Consider the following 21,568-nt stretch of genomic DNA (forward strand, 5'->3'; position numbering starts at 1 on the left):
AAAGTGAAAAAGAAAATATACAGGTTTCCTAATTATTTGATATACAATGAAAAACCTGAAAAGAAACATTTCACTGTCACAGAATTAGCCATGTTTGAATAGTACAAAAACAATGCTGAGCAAACTGCCTTCATGAGGTACTTCGTAATACTCCTTCTAAAACAAAGGAGTACTAAATGCCCAAAGCCAACTTCATGTGTGAACACACGCAGACACAGAGAGGAGAAAAGTCCTACATTTTTTTCTATACACATACCTCCATTAACACAATGCAGGTAAGCATGAACGTCACTAAACAGTTCTTGTATATAAGCGTACCACATACCAATTGAAATACTTCAAAAATATGGAGCTCTATTGTCTGTACACAAAACAATGTGTCAACATTTTCGAAGTGTTTGATTCAACATTCGCTGTAAATGAAAGCGAGATCCAGTAAAAATCTCCATCAGTATGAAGGGCACACACTGCAATTGGCACAAAAGTGGAGGCAATCAGCAAAATTATGGCAAAGACCACCAACTGAATGACGTACACCTTTTTTTGCAAAAGAGTTACACCTGTCTCATGCAAAAGTTTTGACTCCAAGTTTTAATGCAAGAATGTTAATACACAAACACAACATTCAGCTTCCTAAACCTTTTGTGAGTGAATGACTACAGGAGGACAGAACAGATCTTTCTTTATACTGTTTCAGAGTTTCACTTTTACTTTACAGCCATTCTGCAAAACAGCTGGAGAAACACAAAGTAGTTCGTAAAGGAAGGTAAAACAAAGGATGTGTCTCAAATTCTACCATAATTGTTCATGAAATTGTCAACAAATATCAAATGACACAAATTAGCTATAAAATTGAGGCATGAATGATTATTGATCAGTTCAAACTTTCTCATTAATTAAGTCTACACACAGCTGCATTGTTTAAGAGAAAGCTTAAAACGGGGAGGAAATGCAGAACTTTGTTGCTATATGTCATGACACATCAAGAACCTGAACACATACTTTTGTCGCTGTATGACTGAAAAAACAGTATTTATAATTAAAGACAACAAGGCCATCAAAAATTGGAAATTACTCCCTGCATGGAGTAAGTTTTTTTTATTATTATTGTCTGTCAGTAGCAACGTACTACTAGAAAAATTTCCATAGTGATTCTTTAGTGTGAGCAAAGTTACTGATGCAGCTTACTTTTGAAATCCAATGTGACGGAATCTCCCTCGAAGGAAGATAGACAAACACTAACTACAGGTTTCAGGTAAAGAAATTGAGCAGCAGAACAAGAAAAAAGTAGCACATATTTGACTGACTATAAAAGGTGGAAATATTACTCCGTAATTTCTATGAATTATTCTGAACATAACTGGAAAATACAAACTATCAAAATACTGAAAAATGAAGTACAAGAGCAATCAACTCCACAGCATGGGTTAACAGATCATAATGCGATTTAAAAGATTTCAGAAGATTTGTGGTGTATCAGAGAATAACAATTAAAATTATGAACACAAGAAAGTCACACTGCACGATAACACTGACAGAAAAGCTTCTCCTGTCATTTTTTTTAGTCTCGTCAACAAAAGCTTGTCACTTAAAATTAGTTGTCCAGCCAGTCAAGATGAGAGCTGCAGTGGTATCGCTACTTATTTGGTTTTTTCCAAATTTTATGTGAATGAAGTCTCCAGTATATATTCTGACAATAGTGAAAACCCTAGTGGCAAGCTGCTGTGACACTGTTTAATACATTCCATAATACCCCTGAAAACTGTGATACGTCGCCTTTGTAATGTGGACTTCCAGTTTTATTGAACTATCTACAGACAAGCTGGAGTTTGAAATTGGATTATGACATTTCATTCCATCAGAAAGTAATCTTTTGGCATAGTTACAAATCAGTAAACTATAAAAAAAATTTCTTACTACATGATAGCTGCGTCTGAAAAATTTATGCAATTTTTTTCCACTAATGATACAAGAAAAACATTCTGCAAAAAATAATTTCGAAGTGCCAGATGTAGGTAGTTGTTGACATCTGATATTTGTAAAATTTCAGGGTTCCAGAAAGGCAATTATATTCACATTCACAGTTAGCTGAAAATATATTATACACATCAAAAAGTAATACACTGTAAAAATGCAGTACGAGTCGAATAGTTTTCACAATTATGAAGGCATCTGTCTGAAAACTAGCTATGGTTTTCTGTTAGCCCATTGCCCACAGCAAAATACAGAAAAGTTGCAACATATGTAATGCACAATGTTTTAGAATATCTAGTTCGCTACAGCTTCAGATACTCAATAATAGTGATGATGGTGCAAAATTTTTTATGTGGACCTCTGTTACAGATACATGTGAGGTCCTATTAGATGCACAAATAACTTAGTCCAGGAACTACTAGGAAACAAAATTCTTAGAGTGAACTGGTGGTCCTGTGAAAAGACGACGTACTGTGCATTGCTTTTCTGAAACGGTAGTTCTAACAAATTAATGTATTTATTCTTCCGATTTTGGTGAAATATTGGTGTTGTTAGAAACTAATTTTGATAATTGTATGTCCACAGATTTTATGTTCCATATTTATAACTAATAAATAATTAACTATTATGACTCCCACTGCACTGAGTGTTTTTATTTTATGTTCACTTACTGAAATATAAGATGTTATGAATCTTTTTCCTTAACATATCAGCCAACAGTCTGCAGAAAATCACAGCTCAGATAGAAATAAATAAATAAAGTAATGGTGAATAACTTAATGATAATATGATACATTGGAGGATGACACATGGAGTATTCACTCATATCCCACCTACTTTTAATGGAAGGAAACTGACTTCAATAAGCCATTTTGTAACAGTCATATTATGGTATATTCCACTTTATATGTATTGGTAGAGCCAAAATTAAAATTAATTTTTAAATAAAAAATGAGTACAATTAAAATATATCTACTTTTTTCATACACAAAGGAGTAACTGTCGAAGTGCCTTACATTGAAAGCTTCAGAGAAGGAAAACGACAATCTACAGCACACACCAGATTCACATCTTAATATACATATTTTGTGCACCATTCTGTATCAGTAATACATAACACAAAAAATAATAAATAAAAGGAATAGAATGCCTTTGACACGTTGTTCAATTAACACAACATATATTTTACAATGTTATTCATGACCATGCATTTACAATTTCAATTGCCTATCAACAGAGAACGCCAATTTATTAACAAATCTTTAAAAAAGGAGACACGATTTTTTCATAAATTTTATATTAAAGGTAGTGTTTGTACACAACAAAATGAAAATAATCAATATATCAAATTAACCTGTCACTCACTCGCCACGTCCCCTTAATTATTGCCGTAATCCACAAAATACTCCAATATAAAATGCTAACAAATATGAGTAACGAGTGTTATACCAAAACTGTTTCACAATCTGATTAGCAAAATCGGGAGTAACAACACTGTTACTCTTGTTGATCTGCACCAGTCTCTCTCTCACAAAAACATTTTCCAGTCAACAGATACACTTCAAACTGCTAAACACTATTGAAAAAATAGTTTTAGTCCACACTTCTTGAGTATTTCAAAACAGTTTCCAAGCATACATATTCCGGTACAGCCTCCAGCATGCAAGCATACACGTCAAAAATAGAAACTAAAAATTTATTAAACCAGGCAATATAAAGCCGCATACTGCCAGGCCGGAAAACTATCTGGCGTGCTTTTTCTTACATTTGGACAGTCTATAAAATAGTTGTAGTCCTTGCAGATAAACTGTAATAAAAAAAATCCCAGCATGCTAGACATAGATATATACTGGAGCACGTTTATGTGGAGGCAGTTGCATTATTTCCAACATCACAGACACTGGGGACAACTGTGCACTGGACTCCCTCACAAGCCTTCCCTTTTTATCATTTTGAACATTTTTATATAAAAAAGTACTTCACAGACATTTCTTGACACTAGCGGTGGAAGAACGATGCTGATGAGCTTCAAAATGGGCATATGGACTCTGCACTGTAGCAATGGCTCTCACCCATATTATTGCTCCTCTTCCTTTGCAGTTATGGCTATTAAGTTCCACTGTCAATAGCACTTCACAGAAAGCTGAAACAATTTTAATTAAATTGTTATGTTACTCAAATATATTTTACCTTTTGAAGACAACATGCACAAATGACAATCAAATTGACACCATTTAGCACTTCGGCTTTCACATTCAAATGTACCTGGGTATGGCTCAGGTGACTAACTCAGCACCGAAACTATTTATCCCATACACTTCAAATGAAAGTGATTTAATGATGGAAGAAACTGTTCTAAGATAATGATAATGGCAATAAATATGCTTGTTCTATACTATGAAGCTAGGATTTTTAATTAGAGGAATAACTGTCATAAAACCTAGTGTTGCCCCAATTAACATGCCTTAGTGCATACTAAGATACTTCATATTGTTTCACAGAAATTAAATGCCTACGAAACTGCAAATTGTTAAAATTATTATACATCACAGAATAATGAAGTGTAAAATAACCTTCAAAAGAATGCTCGCTGATAGTATTCATTGCTCTTAAAAAAACATCAAATTCAAAATTTGCCTAAAACATTTAAAACAATCATAAATGTACACCTGTCTACACTCTGAAGATACCCACGAGATGGGTTTCCGAGTGTTGAAAAAAAAACAACGAATTCGAGTATGATGTTGACAGCCCCCACATCATTAACAAAGGTATCACCTCTAAGTATCCAATGCAATGAAATGAGAAGAGGGAGACAAAAGAAAAAAATAGCTTGTTCAATATCCAAAGTTCATGTTTCATTTAAATATTTTAAATTCAGTTTCAAACATAATGTTTTAAGAAGTACACAAGCTTGTTTCCATCATTCAAGTTCTGTTCATAAGTCTTTCAGTCTTGATACAAAATTCTTTTAGGGAAAAATTATGTATTACATACATTATTATTTCAACGAAGACAATCAATTATTGATATAATGTAATCTTTCCAACAATTAGTCTCGTCACACCGTACGGTAAGTCTCCTCTGACCCGCAGTTCTGGGTGACTTTCCCAAAATCTACCACTTTTCCTAGACCTCTCCAGTCCTTTTCCTTCACCCTTCTTCATTTCCCTTCAACCCTTCTGCCTGAAGAAGGAGCCACTGACTCCGAAAGCTTGCCAATCACAACAGACTCCGAAAGCTTGCCGATCAACAGTCATTTGTGTGTGTGTGTGTGTGTGTGTGTGTGTGTGTGTGTGTGTGTGTGTGTGTGTGTGAGCGCGCTGCTGCTGCTGCTTTATGAGTAAACTTTTTATCTATCCAATTTAATAATACATTATTATTTGGAAGCAATAATTCTTTTACTTTGGGAAAGAAGTTGTCACATATACCACATCAGATTTACACTTCAATTCTGTCTCAGATAAACTATGTTTTCTTGTTACGTGAAATACTTTAGCAATTACGGAAACATGAGAACAAATAATTATATTTAAATAAACATATTGAAATTTTATAATGTTTAAAAATCAAACTAACACTATAAAATAACGTCTCCTATCCTCAAATAGTTGGGAAAATTTATGACTGAATTTTTAACAGCTATGAAAATACCTGTAAGATTTACAATGAAAAATTTGGGGTGCATGTGACATAATAGTTACAAGGTCAATTATTCATTCAATTACACACTGCGTACGCCCTACACTTTCTCTAATAAATCTCTCAAGTATGTTCACAGTTATTAAAAATTTAGAATCATGAATTTTCAGAACTATATCTATGGGGTTATGAATCTGTATGTGGGTACTGAGAAATTATTTCGCACTTTCCGTCAAAATGAGCTCCTCCAGATTTCAGTATAAACATGCAGACATTACACATAATTGTGTAAGAGAAACAACATTACTTTAGGGAAATTGAGCTGTTTTGTGAGTGCCACTACAGTCACCACACTAAATTCATGCTAGCAAAAAGGTCAGCAAACACATGTTACTTTAGGAAAAATTCAGTTTGTAATGAATAGCAGCACAGTCTTTGCTTTCTGCTTTTGTGATGACAATACCTTAGTGGACATACTCATCCATACTTCATTTCATTTAGATATTGCCATGGTTGTCTTCATTATTTCTAAGCTGTGAAATTTTTGAAAGACTCTGAGAAAAGCAACGATTCATGCATAACGAACTTATAGAAAAAGGGGTAGTACCAAACAGAGAGCACTCTTAAAATAACTACAAGGCAGGGAGATGATCAAGAATACATGTAAAACAAATGAATTACTGGGAAACTCTTACATTTGTTGGTTTATGGTCTTGCAGCATACTCTTGGTAATCTGTCTCTGAAAGCATTTAGTTGAAACCATAAGCAATACAGAAGACTGTGAATGGCATGTAGGTTTCAGTTAATGTGACACAGAATTTAACAGAAAGTAATCTTCCGAATCTACATAATGAGTTTGGTTTATGATGATATTTACCCAATTTGTTTCTCTCATGCCATTCTGCTAGAACTTGTCCTGGAATAGGAACAGGTTATTTGTAGCAGCCACTGCAATTATGTTTTCCGAAGGGTGCCATGCTGTATGCAATATTTTTTTATTGAAGTCCAAGCAGTCAACAGTGATTTCATCCTTCTTCCGTTTACCTCCTGTGCATACCTGTTGAACATATAGAACGCAATTCTATAAACCTGCACATATCTAGAATATTTAAGGGAGCATTTCTTCCTGGTTACTTAAAAAATACGTTTGTGTTGAAACTAGAATGATCATTTTTACTTTTAACTGAAAGTATAATTAAATGGAGTAGTTTGTAACACGTCAACACTTTACAACCAAAATATACCAAAGGGACCAAAAGCAGTTAACAGAAAAAGCAATTTGTTCCGTTTCAAACCTTACATTTTTCAATTTGTTACATAAAACTACATACCAGTAGAAAAAAATGTTATGGGAAAAAATTCCCATAAATGCAAGTACAACTCTAAAAATCGATTTTTCATTTTTTAGCAGCCACATACATACATTTTGTGAACAAAAGTATCCGGACACCTTGCTGAAAATGACTTACAAGTTCGTGGCACCGTCCATCGGTAACAATGGAATTCTATATGGTGTTGGCCCACCCTTAGCCTTGATGACAGCTTCCACTCCCGCAACCATACGTTGAATCAGATGCTGGAAGGTTTCTTGGGGAATGGCAGCCCATTCTTCACAGAGTGCTGCACTGAGAGAGGTGTCTATGTCAGTCGGTGAGGCCTGGCACGAAGTTGGAGTTCCAAAACACCAGACAGGTTGGTGTTCTATAGGAGTCAGGTAAGAACTCTGTGCAGGCCAGTCCATTACAGGGATGTTATTGCCGTGCAACCACTCCACACAGGCCGTGCTTATGAACAAGTGCTAGACTGTGTCGAAAGATGCAATCGCCATCCCCAATTGCTCTTCAACGGTGGGAAGCAAGAAGGTGAAGGCCTGTGCTGTGAGTGCCATGCCAAACAACAAGGAGCGCAAGTGTCCCCCCCCCCCCCCCCCCCCCCCCCAGTGAAAAAAATGACGCCATAACACCACCACCTCCGAATTTTACTGTTGGCACTACACACCGCCAGATGACATTCACCTGGCATTCGCCATACCCACACCCTGCCATTGTATCGCCACATTGTGTACCGTGACTCGCCACATTGTGTACTATGATTCGTCACTCAACACAACGTTTTTCCACTGTTCAATCATCCAATGTTTACACTCCTTACACCAAGCAAGGCGTTGTTTGGCATTTACCGGCATGCTGTGTGGCTTAGCAGCCGTTCGATAACGAAATCGAAGTTTTCTCACCTCTTGCCTAACTGTTATAGTACTTTCAGTGGATCTTGAGGCAGTTTGGAATTCCTGTGTGATGGTCTGGGTAGATATCTGCCTATTACTCATTACGACCCTCTCTTCAACTGTCAAAGGTCTGTCAGTCAACAGACGAGGTCAGGCTGTACGCTTTTGTGCTGTACGTGTCCCTACACATTTCCACTTCACTATCACATTGAAAACAGTGGACCTAGGGATGTTTAGGAATGTGGAAACCACACATACAAACGTATGACGCAAGTGACACCCAATCACCTGACCACGTTCGAAGTCCATGAGTTCTGCGGAGCACCCCATTCTGCTCTCCTATGATGTCTAACAACTACAAAGGTCACTCATATGGAGTACCTGACAGTAGATGGCAGCACAATACACCTAATCACAATACCTATGTTTTTAGGGGTGTTTGGATACTTTTGATCACGTAGTTTATGTATAGTCTGATGCACATAACCTGCCACATAATCCACCATGCAAGGTGGTCTAACTGTAATGCGACTTCAGTAAAGTTCTAGAAAAAGGAAGTTTGAAAGCCAAATGCCTTTACAGTTCCTTTAAAATCGACACTATTCTCTTCCATGTATGTCTGTAATGACTATCACCACTATAGCATTAAGCTTTAATCGATATTTTTTTCTCCACAACAGAACTCCAAAAGCAGAAAGTCAACAATAAAATTGCTGAAGAACAGTCATATCTCTTTCAGCAACAGGGGAAACTGTCACACATGAATCTGAAATCAACAAGATGTCCCAGTATACTGCAACAAGATGGACTGGGTAAGCAGCTGAGGAAACCTTTCCAACATTAATATGCACTGCTTGAAACCTAAATGCAAATACATTGACAGGGAGGGGAGTGGGGAGTTTGCAGCAAACGAAGGCTGGTAGTCTTGTTTCTACATATGAAAGATGATGTATACTAAAATTTTGTGCCTGTCGCATAAGAGTGGTACTAGTAGCATCACTATGAACATGTAAATCCCGTTTCCTTTACATACATGCTCTAACGGCCATGATTGTTAGTTACCTTTGAGACTGAATGTGGTGAGTTGATGTTAGCCAAGAATACCATTATTAACACCTCACTGACTTTGATTGGGATCGTGTTAACAGGGCCATGAGAAGCTGTGTGTTCCTTCCGCAATATTGCAGAAAAACTTGGCAGGAATTTAGCCACTGTACACTACTGGTAGTAGCAATTGTCACAACAATGTATGCTCGCGAGACCACGCTCCACACGGCTATGCGGCACTATCGAGGAGGAAGACCACTGTGTTTGACATACAGCTCTGGTGCATCATACTGCATCCGCAGCAGTAATTTGAGCAGCAGTTGGCACTATAGTGACACAACGAACTGTTACAAATAAGTTACTTCAAAAACAGCTCTCAGCCAGATCCCAATGCCCTGTAGCATTCATTCCACTGACCCCAAACTACTACAGACTTCAGACGACATGTGAGAGCTCATTGAAAGGCAGACTGGATATTAGATTAAATTCAGTTTTCATTCCATAGATCCAAAATTATATGATTCTGATCATTTGTCATGAGATTTTCAAAATAGGTGAATACATTACAGTAAACTGGAACTGGTAATATTTACAGAATAAATACACAGTCAGAATGAAACATGGTTACACTCTTAATGAATTCAGCATACACAAAATGCCTATCTTGAATGTTGTGACTAAGAGCTGTCAAGACTGAAATCTAACATTTTTACTTAAGTTGGTTTGATGCTCTTTGTTAAGATACTCACCTACAGAGTAGGAGGAGTTGCCTACCAAAATGTCTTTCAAACTCTGATTAAACCATGCTTTATCTGAAACCCAAGTTTTTAATGGTCACTGGCAATTTGTTGAAAATGTCAGCTCCTGAATAATGGACTCCTTTTTGGACCAAGGTAAGTGATTTTAGGTCTTTATGTAAAAATGGTTCAAATGGCTCTAAGCACTACGGGAATTAACATCTGAGGTCATCAGTCCCCTAGACTTAGAACTACTTAAACCTAACTAACCTAAGGACATCACACACATCCATGCCCGAGGCAGGATTCGAACCTGTTACCGTAGCAGCAGCATGGTTCCGGACTGAAGCACCTAGAACCGCTCCGCCACACTGGCCGGCGGTCTTTATGTAGACTGTTCTTATTCCTACTACTGATATTGTGCGTAGGTTGGAAAGAGATGTATTATTTGCAACAAATTTTATTACGGAATGAAGATATGCACAAACAGTGGTTAGAATATAAAGTTGGTTGAACAGGTTTCTACATTATGATCTTGAATTTACACCACAAATGTATTATTACATGCTTTTGCACACAGCGTTGGGGGTCCATTTTTTCTGGTGAAAGCTAATGCCAGTGATGCCCCTGTGTTGGTTAGGCGACGGCCAATTAAAGGCAAGCCTGGTAGTGTGATTTCATATGGCAGCAGAAGCAATCTTGTAGTTATACCACACACCCTGACTACAAATCCGTACATCTATCTGGTAAATCGGCATGCTGTGATGCTGGTCATTAACAGCATTCCAGGTAATGTTTTCTAAAAGGATAATGATTGTTGCATAGTGATACTGTAACCCAACATCCTCTATAGAGTGTCAACATGTTGCGTGGTCTGCTCAGTCACCAGATTGGTCTCCAATCAACCACACACAGGATATTATCAGAAGACAACTCCAGCATCATCCACGAACAACATCAACTGTCCCCGTGCTGACCAACCAAGTGCAACAGGCATGGAACTCCATCACAGAAACTGACATCCAACACCCATACAACACAATGCGTGTATGTGTACATGCCTACATTAAACATTCTGGCAATTACATCTGTTATTACTGTATCTGCATTTCACATTTGCAATGGATTATCTCGCCCATGGGCGCCGTGAACCATGGGCTTTGCCGTCGGTTGGGTGGCTATGTGGCTCAGCAATACATATAGCTGTACCATCGGTGCAACCACAATGGACGGGTATCTGTTGAGAGGCCAGACATGTGTATGGTTCCTGTAGAGGGGCAGCAACCTTTTCGGTAGTTACAGAGGCACCAATCTGGATGACTGACTGAGCTGGCCTTGTAACATCAACTAAAGGGGTCTTGCTGTGCTGGCACTGCAAACGGCTAAAAGCAAGGGGAAACTACAGCCATAATTTTTTCCGATGGCATGCAGCTATACTGTATGGTTAAATAATGATGATGGCCTCTTGGGTACATTATTCTCCCTTCAAATCACTGTGCGGAAAGGGGGGGGGGGGGGGGGGGCTACTCAGGAGGATGTAGTCATCAGCGGAAACAAAACCAGAATGTTAGATCCCTTACTCAAGCAGGTAGATAAGAAATTTTAAAAAGGGAAATGGATCAGTGGAATTTAGATGAAGTGGGAATCAGTGAAGTTTGGTGCCATGAGGAAGAGCACTTCTGGTCAGGTGAATATAGCGTTTACATACAAAATCAAATGGGGATAATCCAGCAGTAAGTTTAATAATGAATAAGAAAATAGGAATGAAAGTACGCTGCTATGAACAGCACAGTGAATGCATTACTAGAGTCAAGATAGGCATGAAGACCACAACCAGCAAAGTAGTACAAGTTTACATGTCAACTAGCTCTGCACATGAAGAGATTGAAGAAATTTATGACAAAATTAAATACATTCAGATAGTTAATGGAGACAGAAATTTAATAGTGATCAGAATCTGCAATTCAATAATAGATGAATATGGTCTGGGGGAGAGGAATGAAAGAGGGGGCTGTCCGGTAGAGGTTTGCACAAAACATAATTTAATCATTGTGAACACTTTATTTAAGAATCATAAAAACAAAGTTATATCTGTGGAAGACATCTGGAGACACCAGAAGGTTTCAGGCTGATTATATAACAGTAAGGCGGATACTTGGGACTCAGTGTATAATTTAAAGACTTCTCCAGGGGCAGATGTTGACTGACTAGAATTTATTGGTGGTGAACTATAAATTTAAACTTAAGAATTTGGAAAAGGTACGAAATTAAGGAAACGGGATCTAGATAAGTTGAAAGAATCGGAGATTGTTGAGAGTTTCATGGGGAGCATTAGGTAACAATTGGCTAGAACCGAGGAAAGGAATACAGCAGAAGACGAGTGGGTAGCTTGAAGAGATTAAATAGTGAAGGCAGAAGAGGATCGAACAGGTAATCCTTGGATAAAATAAGAGACATTTAATTTAATTTAATTTAATTCATGAAAGGAGAAAATGTAAAAGTGCAGCACATTAAGTAGGCAGAAGGGAATACAAACAACTAAAAATGAGAATGAGAGGAAATGCAAAATAGCTAAGCAGGAATGGCCAGAGGATAAATGTATGGTTTCAAAAGCGTATTTCACTAGGGGAAAGATAGATACTGCCTACAAGAAAATTAAAGACGCCTTTGGGGGAAAAGAGAGACAGCTGTATGAACATGAAAAGCTCAGATTTTAAAAAAGCCAATCTTAAGTAAAACAGTGAAAATTGAGAAGTGGAAGGTGTATATAGACTGTCCATACAAGGGAGAAACTTGAAGGCAAGAAAGAGAAGTAGACATAGATGAAGAGATGGAACATATGTTACTGAGAGAAGAATTTCACAGAGCTGTGAAATATCTAAGTCAAAACAAGGCCACAGGGTAGACAATATTCCGTCACAACTACTGATAGCCTCGGGAGAGCCAGCTACGACAAAACTCTTCATCTGGTGTGCAAAACTTATTAGACAGACGAAATACCCTCATACTTCAAGAAGAATGTAATAATTCCAGTTCCAAACAAAGCAGAGAGACAGCAAAGCACTTGGAAGAGCAGTTGAACGGAAGCGAGATTGTGTTGACGGGAGGACGTAAGACGAATATCAACAAAAGCACGACAAAGATAATGGAGTGTAGTCAGATTAAATCAGGTGATATTAAGGGAATTAGATTAGGAAATGAGAAAGTTGTGGACGCATTTTGCTATTTGGGCAGAGCAACAAAATAACTGATGATGGCCGAAGTAGAGAGGATATAAAATGTGAACTGGCAATGTCAAGAAAAGCATTTCTGGAAGGAAAAAAAAGTTACCATCGAATACAGGCTTAAGTGTTAGGAAATCTTTTCTGAAGTATTTATTTGGAGTGCAGCCATCTATGGAAAGGAAACATGGATGACAAACAGTTTAGACAAAAGTAGTACAGAAGCTTTCAAAATGTGATGTTACAGAAGAATGTTGAAGATTACATGGGTAGATCACGTAGCTAAGGAGGTGTTGAATAGAGTAAGGGGCACCATTTATGGCACAACTTGACCAAAAGCAAGAGTCTGTTGATAGGATACATTCTGAGACTTCGAGGTGTCATAAATTTAGTATTCGAGGGAAAAGTGCGCGAGGAGGGGGAGGGTAAAAATTATACCGGGAGACCGACAGATGAATACAATAAGCATATTCGAAGAATTTAGGGTGCAGTAGTTATTAGGAGATGAGGCAGCTTGGACAGGATAGAGTAGCATGGAGAGATGTACGAAACTAGTCTTTGGACTGAACACCACATCATCTCGCACATATATTAACCTGTGATCCAGCAATGTTAATTACAAGGATTGCCCTTAATTACAAGGATTGCCCTTTATTATGAGGATTGCCCACCAATTTTTTTCTTCAACAATTCTTTACTGCACACGAAAGAATAGTGTTTTATCCATACACAGTATTTTTCCACGTAATCTCCACCACCTTCTATGGCCTTCCTCCAGTGCAAAACAAGGGCATGTATGCCCCGTTGATACCAATTCTTGTCTTGGTGGCAGAGCCAGTGCTTCACTGTGTGAATTGCCTCCTCATCATGTCTTCCTTGAATGTCATCCTTTAATGGCCCAAAAAAATGGAAGTCCGAGGGGGTAGATCAGGTGTGACAGCCATGCATGGTCTCCCATGCAAGTGACAAATCTTCACTGTAAATCGTGGAGTTCCGCCAAAATACCTTTTGATGATCTTATCCTCCATGTCCAGTGACTAACTGTACTCCTGTCGACAGTAGTCGACTTTGCACAAGCGTTTGTGCATGATAAATTCAAATACGGCATGTTGCTTGCAACATACATCACCTACTGATGCCATTTGTAAGCTGTCCTACAGCTACACTATGAGTCGGAAGTGGCAGAAACTAGGCATGCTCACTCAGCAGACTTCAAATAATACATATGTAACGTTTCACATTCATAGCATTGTTTTCGGCTGAGAAAAAATGTTGTGCATTACTTTCTGGGCAACACTCGTACTTACATATGATATATAAACAAATTTCATTACCCTACATTAATTACTTTTTGATGTTGACTTTTTTCCCCATCAGTGTATTTTGTCTTCTGATTATTTCGGGGGGGGGGGGGGGGGGGGGGGGTGTCATCTGGAGACAATTTGAAAATGCGCCCACGAGAGTTAACATTCACACAACAGAACATATCAGATGTAAGCTTGTCATTTGCTCCAGATGGTGGGAAATTAAATGTTTGGACATAAGTGTATTCAACACTTTAATCCCCTTCTTTGTCTCATATAAGGACAAAGACATTTCAAAACATTTCCCACAGTGATAAATTTATTGAATCATACTCTGATGCTCTTCACATGAAGTAATGCAAGTTTACGCACTTCTTGGGAAAATTATTTGCACTGATACTGTCGATCTTGTGGTGTAGCTACATCAATTTATGTAACTGTGAGACTGTCTGATAAATGTTCCGTGTCCTGCAATTAACTTTGCTTCTTTGTAGTGCAGACTCTTTATATATCAACAGCAGTCATTCAGTTACAATAATTACATTAAAGTGTTTCACAATCAGAGAAGTTAGGTAGGGACACCTCTACTCCCTGTTAGTAAATTATGAATAATAATGTCAATTACTTTTAAATAGGTAAAACAATAGTTTCTAATAAGCAATATTATTTACTGTGCTTCTGTGTAGGAGAAAAACATTAGTTTAGAAATTATGAGAGCCACGGTTAATGACTGTAGTGACTAGTTTCTACAGACATTAAAGTATAATGTTTTGGAAACTTTTGTATCAGTAGTGTTTGTTTACACAAATGCCTACAGTAGGGCATACCATCCAAGCTCTCATAATGATGTCTTAAAAAATGAGTAGTTGTGGAAGTTTTAATTGCCTTATTGTACTTTTACACACCTTCCGAGGTTTCAGAACAGTTCTTGGTTTATCAATATCTCTAGATGCCTCCAGAGTAAGGTCTCTCTTCGTTGTGCGATCAAAAATCCTAAAGAAATTATTGTATGATCCAGTCATAATTGATGTATCATTTCCATTCCAGCAGCATTCAAATTTATCAAAGATACAGTCATTTTCATACAGCGAACATAATTTTGATCGCAGGTACTCGTGAACCTGAAAGGAAATATCCTTGTGTATCATATCTCGATCTCCGACACAAGTAGTAATCTTTCTGAACCAGACACATTTACAAAATGTCAAAGTTTGGTTATTGCTTCATGCATCTACAAAAAAATTAGTTACTAACTAATTATGAACAGTTATAACCAATTTACAGTCAGCAAACATGAATTGAATTTAATTAAGAATTTAAATACAAGGTGTTTAATAACAATTGCGCAAGCAGATAACAGGCAAAACAGTAGTACATTTGGAAATAATATTCATGTTCCTACACTACTGCCATTCCATGTTGAAAAAGCATTTTGTCTACTCACTGGATACGATTCTATAGGTTTGGTTTCCATGTGAAGATCCCAAACCTTAACTGTCAAATAATCCCTAGATATCATATAACGACCAGAATTAGACAGCTTTACATCTGATATACTTGAGATTATCTCTGAAAAGAAACTCCTATTCGTTGGATCCTCTGGTTCTTCAAACACTGAAACAAAAGGTAAATACCATATTAGACAATGTAACGACCATTACTGATGGAGTAAGTTGTTTTGAAGAGGAAGCATAATTCGGAAATAAGCCTCAAATTACATGTTCTTATTCTGAGGTAAGCCACATTTTCCACAATTATAAGGTGTGTGTGTGTGTGTGTGTGTGTGTGTGTGTGTGTGTGTGTGTGTGTGTGTGTGAATTTTGTAATGAAACGTGTGCGCTACGGTCATTCATATTTCCTCAGTGTACATTACCATTGAATATTCAATATGAGAAGGGGCTGGAACAATACTGGCAAATTTTTACTGATGTAAAGAACAGTAATACTCACTCTTTGCGTGCCTGTCACAGAGTGCTGCCGCTCGCATGTCACACAGCCTTATTGTCCCTTTACTACTGCTATACACAAAAAGATTACATTCAACTGGGTGAAACTCTGCAGCAGTTATAACTTCTGTAAGCTCCTCCATATTTGTCGGTTTTATGTCTACAATATCTAAAGCACAAAGTTAAGGATAGAAACTTAATTCAATCATTTTTTGATAGATACTGGATAAAATAGTTTCCTTTTTATTTAATTATTTGACTTATTTGTGCAGTGCTCAGCTTGATTCATAAAAGTAGATTATTACACAAATAACTTGACACCCAATGCCCAAAGGAAGCTGTGAATAATCATCCCATCACATAATATGACTGTACTGAATCTACCTACAAGCTTTTAACCTTGTGACTGCTTTAACATCAGAACACTCCTACACAAACAGTGATATGTCGAACACCTACAGAAAAAGAAGAAAGTGAGAAATGAGAAAGTTACTTCATTTGGAATGTATTTTACACCTGATAAACTCAATAGATCCAGGAGAAGAAAGTATACCACCATCAAGCTTCAGACAAACCACAACATTCACCTTAATAATTGGCACTAATCTGTTTCTTAGCTGAAAAGGTAAAGGTGCATTCAACACTTTTAAACATTGTTGGGGATATTAAAGTGAGATGCTGAAAGCAATACTGATGCACGAGATAGACACGCTGAACTGAAGAAACTGAATTTCTCTGCAGCAAGAAAATTTTTGAGAATATAATCTAGAATAGTGTATGGTCTCATGATGATAAAGTGCCTGCTCATCCTCACACATCCTGGGAAATTTGGAGAAAATTGGAAGACTGTTATTTAAAGTTATAAAGCTGTGAAGTTGACGAGATGATCCAGGCAGAATATAGTCATTCCTATATACTCCACAACAAAACTTCTACAAAGCAATTACATGAAAGAAATCAAAAGAAGTGACAATTGCATGTACCACTCATTCATATAGAATATTCCAAAGGTTAATGGGTTTTCACAAGTTCTAACTACAAGATAACACTAGTCCCAGAAAGCAGCATGTTGATCTCTCATTCATTTGAATCTAACAACAATGTTAAAAAAATAGTTCCACCACTGATCCTGTTCTTCAGTGATAATTTACAAGAGGTTCACAGATTTTACTTCAACATATATTTGCATTCATCTCAGTTTTTAGATGAGAAAACATTCTTCAGAATGTTTTACACTGGGTATCTTCATGCAAGAAAAATTGAAAATTCCACAAAAATCACAGAAAAAACTGTAAAATAATTTAGAGCTGGTATACATTAGTACTTAAAAGTTACTTTCAAGCTATCAACACACACAGCCAGATGCCTTTAAACGTGGTACTACCCATCATACCCTCTACACATTTTCTTAGAATCAGAACCCTCTAAAACTGTACATACATCATGCAGCCCATTGCCTAGCATACAGGGAGTGATGCAAAGTAACAATTAATACCGCTGACATTTATTTCTCGTGATCACTAATTAGCAATCTGCCGGTGAATCATAAATCTGAGTTATACTTTTTGCGATGGAAAAGGATACTGAAACTCTGATCAGTAATTTCTAAGTGCCACAAATTTATTCGAAGATCATCTGCAGACAGGTATGTTTCCTGGTCGGAATTGACACTAATTGAATTAATATGATAAGTATGTGCATTAGCAAATATTCTCCGTGGTGAAGCTTCAACCATCAGTTCCATTGGTTTTATAACTGGAACCTGAAACAAGCAATCCATATAGCCTTCAGAGTATTGTAAAAAGTATATTTTATATGGAGCAAAAAGTCAATGAGAATGACATCTAAAAAGGTTAGCTGGAAAAAACAATGAACATTGAAACTGTTGTCACAAATAATGGTAAATTACTGTTTTTATTAATGCCATGACACTGGAAAATACTGTCCACTTCCCTGAATTCTCTTCATATACAGTTAAAGAAATGTTATTTAGAATAATGTATAGTATTTTACCAAGAAAATTTTGGTAATATATTTTAACCAACCTTCAGTACAAAAAATTGACTATTTCAATTTTCACAAAGACAATGATAATTTTAAAAGGAATTCAGACACTTATTATTTCAAATTCTCATGCAACAGACAAAAAACATAGATGTGACACTGTTTACTGCCTTTTCAATAGTAATGTACGGTTCCAGTGATATGACCACTGTCTATGTTCCATGTCAATGTGCAGTAACTACTCAGATTGTAGGAGCAGCTCTGACAGTGTACAACACAAAGTGTTCAGGAGGATGTGGAAAACAATCTGATTATTATAATGCGTGAATGGAACAATTTACCAGCCATCCTAAACGGAATGAACATTGCCTTTCGTGGTAAGGATGGCTGCTTTCCTAAAGTGACTAGGTTTGTAAATTGTCAAGAGCCACCATAGTTTAAGTGTATCACACATGGCAAAGAGGCGCTATCCAAAACTACCGCCAATGTGACTGTAATGCATCACAGACCACATATGACAGGTGTGAACAATGGATGTGTACAGGTGAATGGACATGTACTTGTTGAGTGAGTGTCAAGATGAACCAAGGGGCTAATAAAGGTGTCTCCTCAACAAATGTTTAGTGAAAACTGCTGTGTATGGTACTCCGCAATAGGCACCTGCTTCATGTACTATGCTGACTACTGTACATTGGCAAAAAAAGCCTGGAATTTGCATGCCAATATCACAACCGGACATCCACTGTGGCCTTTTCAAATGAATCACATTTTATGCTCCATTGGACAGAGGGTCGTTGTGTAAAGCCCTGCCTCAATCATCAGTACGGTCCAGGCCGAAAGGGGGTGTGTTATGGTCTGGGAAACGTTTTCACAGCATTCCCTGGGTGATCTCACCATTCTGGATGGAACAATGGATCAACACAAGCATCCATCTACCACTTTTGAGGGCCTTGTCCACCTTCACTTGTAATTTCTTTTTCCTCAGCAAGATGGCACCTACGAGCAGGACAATGCAACATGTCACATCTCAACATGTGTGTGTGGTTCAAAGAGCATCAGGGTGAGTTTACCATACTTCGCTGGCAGTAAGTGTTACAAGTACTAAGTCTGGTTGAAATCAGCCTAGCGGTCTAAGGGGTGTGGAAAACACACACACACACACACACACACACACACACACACACACACACACACACACTTACTTTTATAATAGATATGGACGTTCACTTCATGCACAAAGACTGGGACATAAATGCTAAACCAGTGGCAACAGGCCCACACACTTGTCCCACACCGGAAGCCAACTTCTAACAACGCTGACTTTAAATCGTGTCTTAACGTCCTCTGTTTCATAGGTGGTGTATCACATGACTTACAGGTGTTGCATTACCTACTACGAATTGCAGTAAGCAGATATCTACAGTGTGCAACAGGATTAAAGAATCACTTTTTAAAAACCCATAATTGAATCCTATTGCAACATGTAAGTTTGAAATTTGGCTCGAAGGTGCCTACAATCATCCTCTGTAATGATGCAAAAGCATGGCATCCTGCAACGTCACCATAGAGCTCGACAACATTTCAAATATGAAGATGTCGACACATGGGAAAAAAGACCAAAACTCCAAAGATATCCTTTCGCTGCACAAGAACCACCTTTGTTTCATGTTTGGTCGTAAGTTGATCAATATTGGCACCCTAGAACAAACATTCACAAATTAGCATCATATGGTCTATGAAACTGCAATTGACGTAAAACAATCGGGTACTTCTATGTGTAGTACCTGTTTGATCAGTGTTAATAACAAAATCCTTGTCATATTTTTGTATCAGGGTTCGATTCTGCATTCAGAAATTTGCTGCTGCATCAAGGACTTGCTGCAGTAAAGCGCCTCCTCTCTCACATACAAATCTGTCGAGATGTGTCTAGTGAGTCTGATGTCTCCATTTGAAGAGCATGACCCATAAGTCAGAAGCTTGAAAACTTAAATCAGGAAATTGGCTAACAGCAACAGGAGTCCACTCCCACAGGTTTCTCCTTGTCATCTACATATTACATTCTCGAGCTTCTATGTAACAATCATAGGGCCACAAATCAACTGTTTTAAGTTGTTCGTGCCTTGTTCCACTTGCCATCAAGCTCTCGTTCTATGAAAAGGGGTCAAACTCCATCCTGGCTGCTCTCTTGCTAGATTGGTGACAATCTAGTAATACTGTGGAACATAAAAGGTGGCCATTTTGACTTCTTCCCTTCGGCCTCAATCATCTGACGAAAATGGAGTCACCCTCAATCATCTGACGAAAATGGAGTCACTTCTTCAGTTTATTCACACACACAGTCTTCATCAATATCTGTGAGAGCAATTAGTTCATCTTTTACCAAGAACTGTTTCCCTGCTAGAGTTTCAAAAATTCTGCAAAACATTTCTTCTCCAATTTCCACATGTTCTTGTGTTATTACAGCAAAACAATAAGATTGTTTTGGAGAAGGAGCTGTTCACTGTACAGAAGTGTCATTTTTAATTGTACTTCAGAAGCAATTCTGCTTCACTATCAGGTTCACGTTCTCTTGTTGTCGAAGAACCAGGCACATCAATACATTTACTCATAAAATCAGACATTTTGGAGCATTGACATGTAATTACCACAGGGGCTAACACAAAATGATGTATTCTTCATGTTTGTAAATGCTGTTCCCTTTCTCTATCCATCCACCAATTGTGATTTGTTTGTGCACAAGCCACTATTGTGGTGGATCAAAACAAACTACAGGATTACCGGGAAAATGGGTTCATACAGTGAGTCATACCATACCTGTATTTCTGTACTTATTCTGGGAAAATGGGCTCATGGTGGGTTGAAACGTACCTGCAGGAATATGGTTATAATGGTGAACCACTACCGAAACATTAGAGAAAAGTCCAAATTTTCAAGGTGAAGAGAAAAGTCCAAATTTTCAAGGTGAAGAGAAAAGTCCAAATTTTCAAGGTGAAGAGAAAAGTCCAAATTTTCAAGGTGAAGAGAAAAGTCCAAATTTTCAAGGTGAAGAGAAAAGTCCAAATTTTCAAGGTGAAGATTATGTTAACAATAAATGATTCCTTATTTACTGATAATCTGCACATTCATAATTAACCTGCTATTAGAATCTTGTGTGAAGGGGTAAGTAGTGGGAGCAAGATTCGATCCAGAGTCCATCTTATGAAACCAAGCACTTACTCGGTAAGCTCTGTTGGCTATGCACTCCTTGGTTGCTAGCAACGACACATGCACTATGTTTCACATTCAGACTCAACTTTCTCGAAAATAGTTGAGTTTCACCATCCTTTTTACATTCATTGAAGTCTTACCTCCAATCAATAATCCCTATCCATATGAATCAAATTGGTGAGCAAGTACACCCAGTCCCCTTGTTAGTCCTGGTTAGAAGGCAAACTATGGGGATTCCATGATGAGGTTTTGCATTCCATA

General features: G+C 37.6%; 1 protein-coding gene across 2 annotated transcripts in view; it reads right to left on the bottom strand.

The window, feature by feature from the left end:
• Window positions 1–444: 444 nt before the first annotated feature.
• Window positions 445–21,568, bottom strand: part of LOC126175157 (protein phosphatase PP2A 55 kDa regulatory subunit) — an 87,637-nt gene continuing 66,513 nt past the window's right edge. For both annotated transcript variants that reach the window (XM_049921735.1, XM_049921736.1), the window contains exons 6-11: window positions 17,681–17,858; window positions 16,101–16,265; window positions 15,595–15,764; window positions 15,056–15,271; window positions 6,495–6,674; window positions 445–4,117 (exon numbers count right to left, since the gene is read on the bottom strand). In XM_049921735.1, the coding sequence (XP_049777692.1) occupies window positions 6,522–6,674; window positions 15,056–15,271; window positions 15,595–15,764; window positions 16,101–16,265; window positions 17,681–17,858 (882 nt within the window). In that variant the 3' untranslated portion in view covers window positions 445–4,117; window positions 6,495–6,521. The remainder of the gene's footprint in view (window positions 4,118–6,494; window positions 6,675–15,055; window positions 15,272–15,594; window positions 15,765–16,100; window positions 16,266–17,680; window positions 17,859–21,568) is intronic.

Source organism: Schistocerca cancellata, chromosome 3, assembly GCF_023864275.1.
Source record: "Schistocerca cancellata isolate TAMUIC-IGC-003103 chromosome 3, iqSchCanc2.1, whole genome shotgun sequence".
Taxonomy (NCBI): domain Eukaryota; kingdom Metazoa; phylum Arthropoda; class Insecta; order Orthoptera; family Acrididae; genus Schistocerca; species Schistocerca cancellata.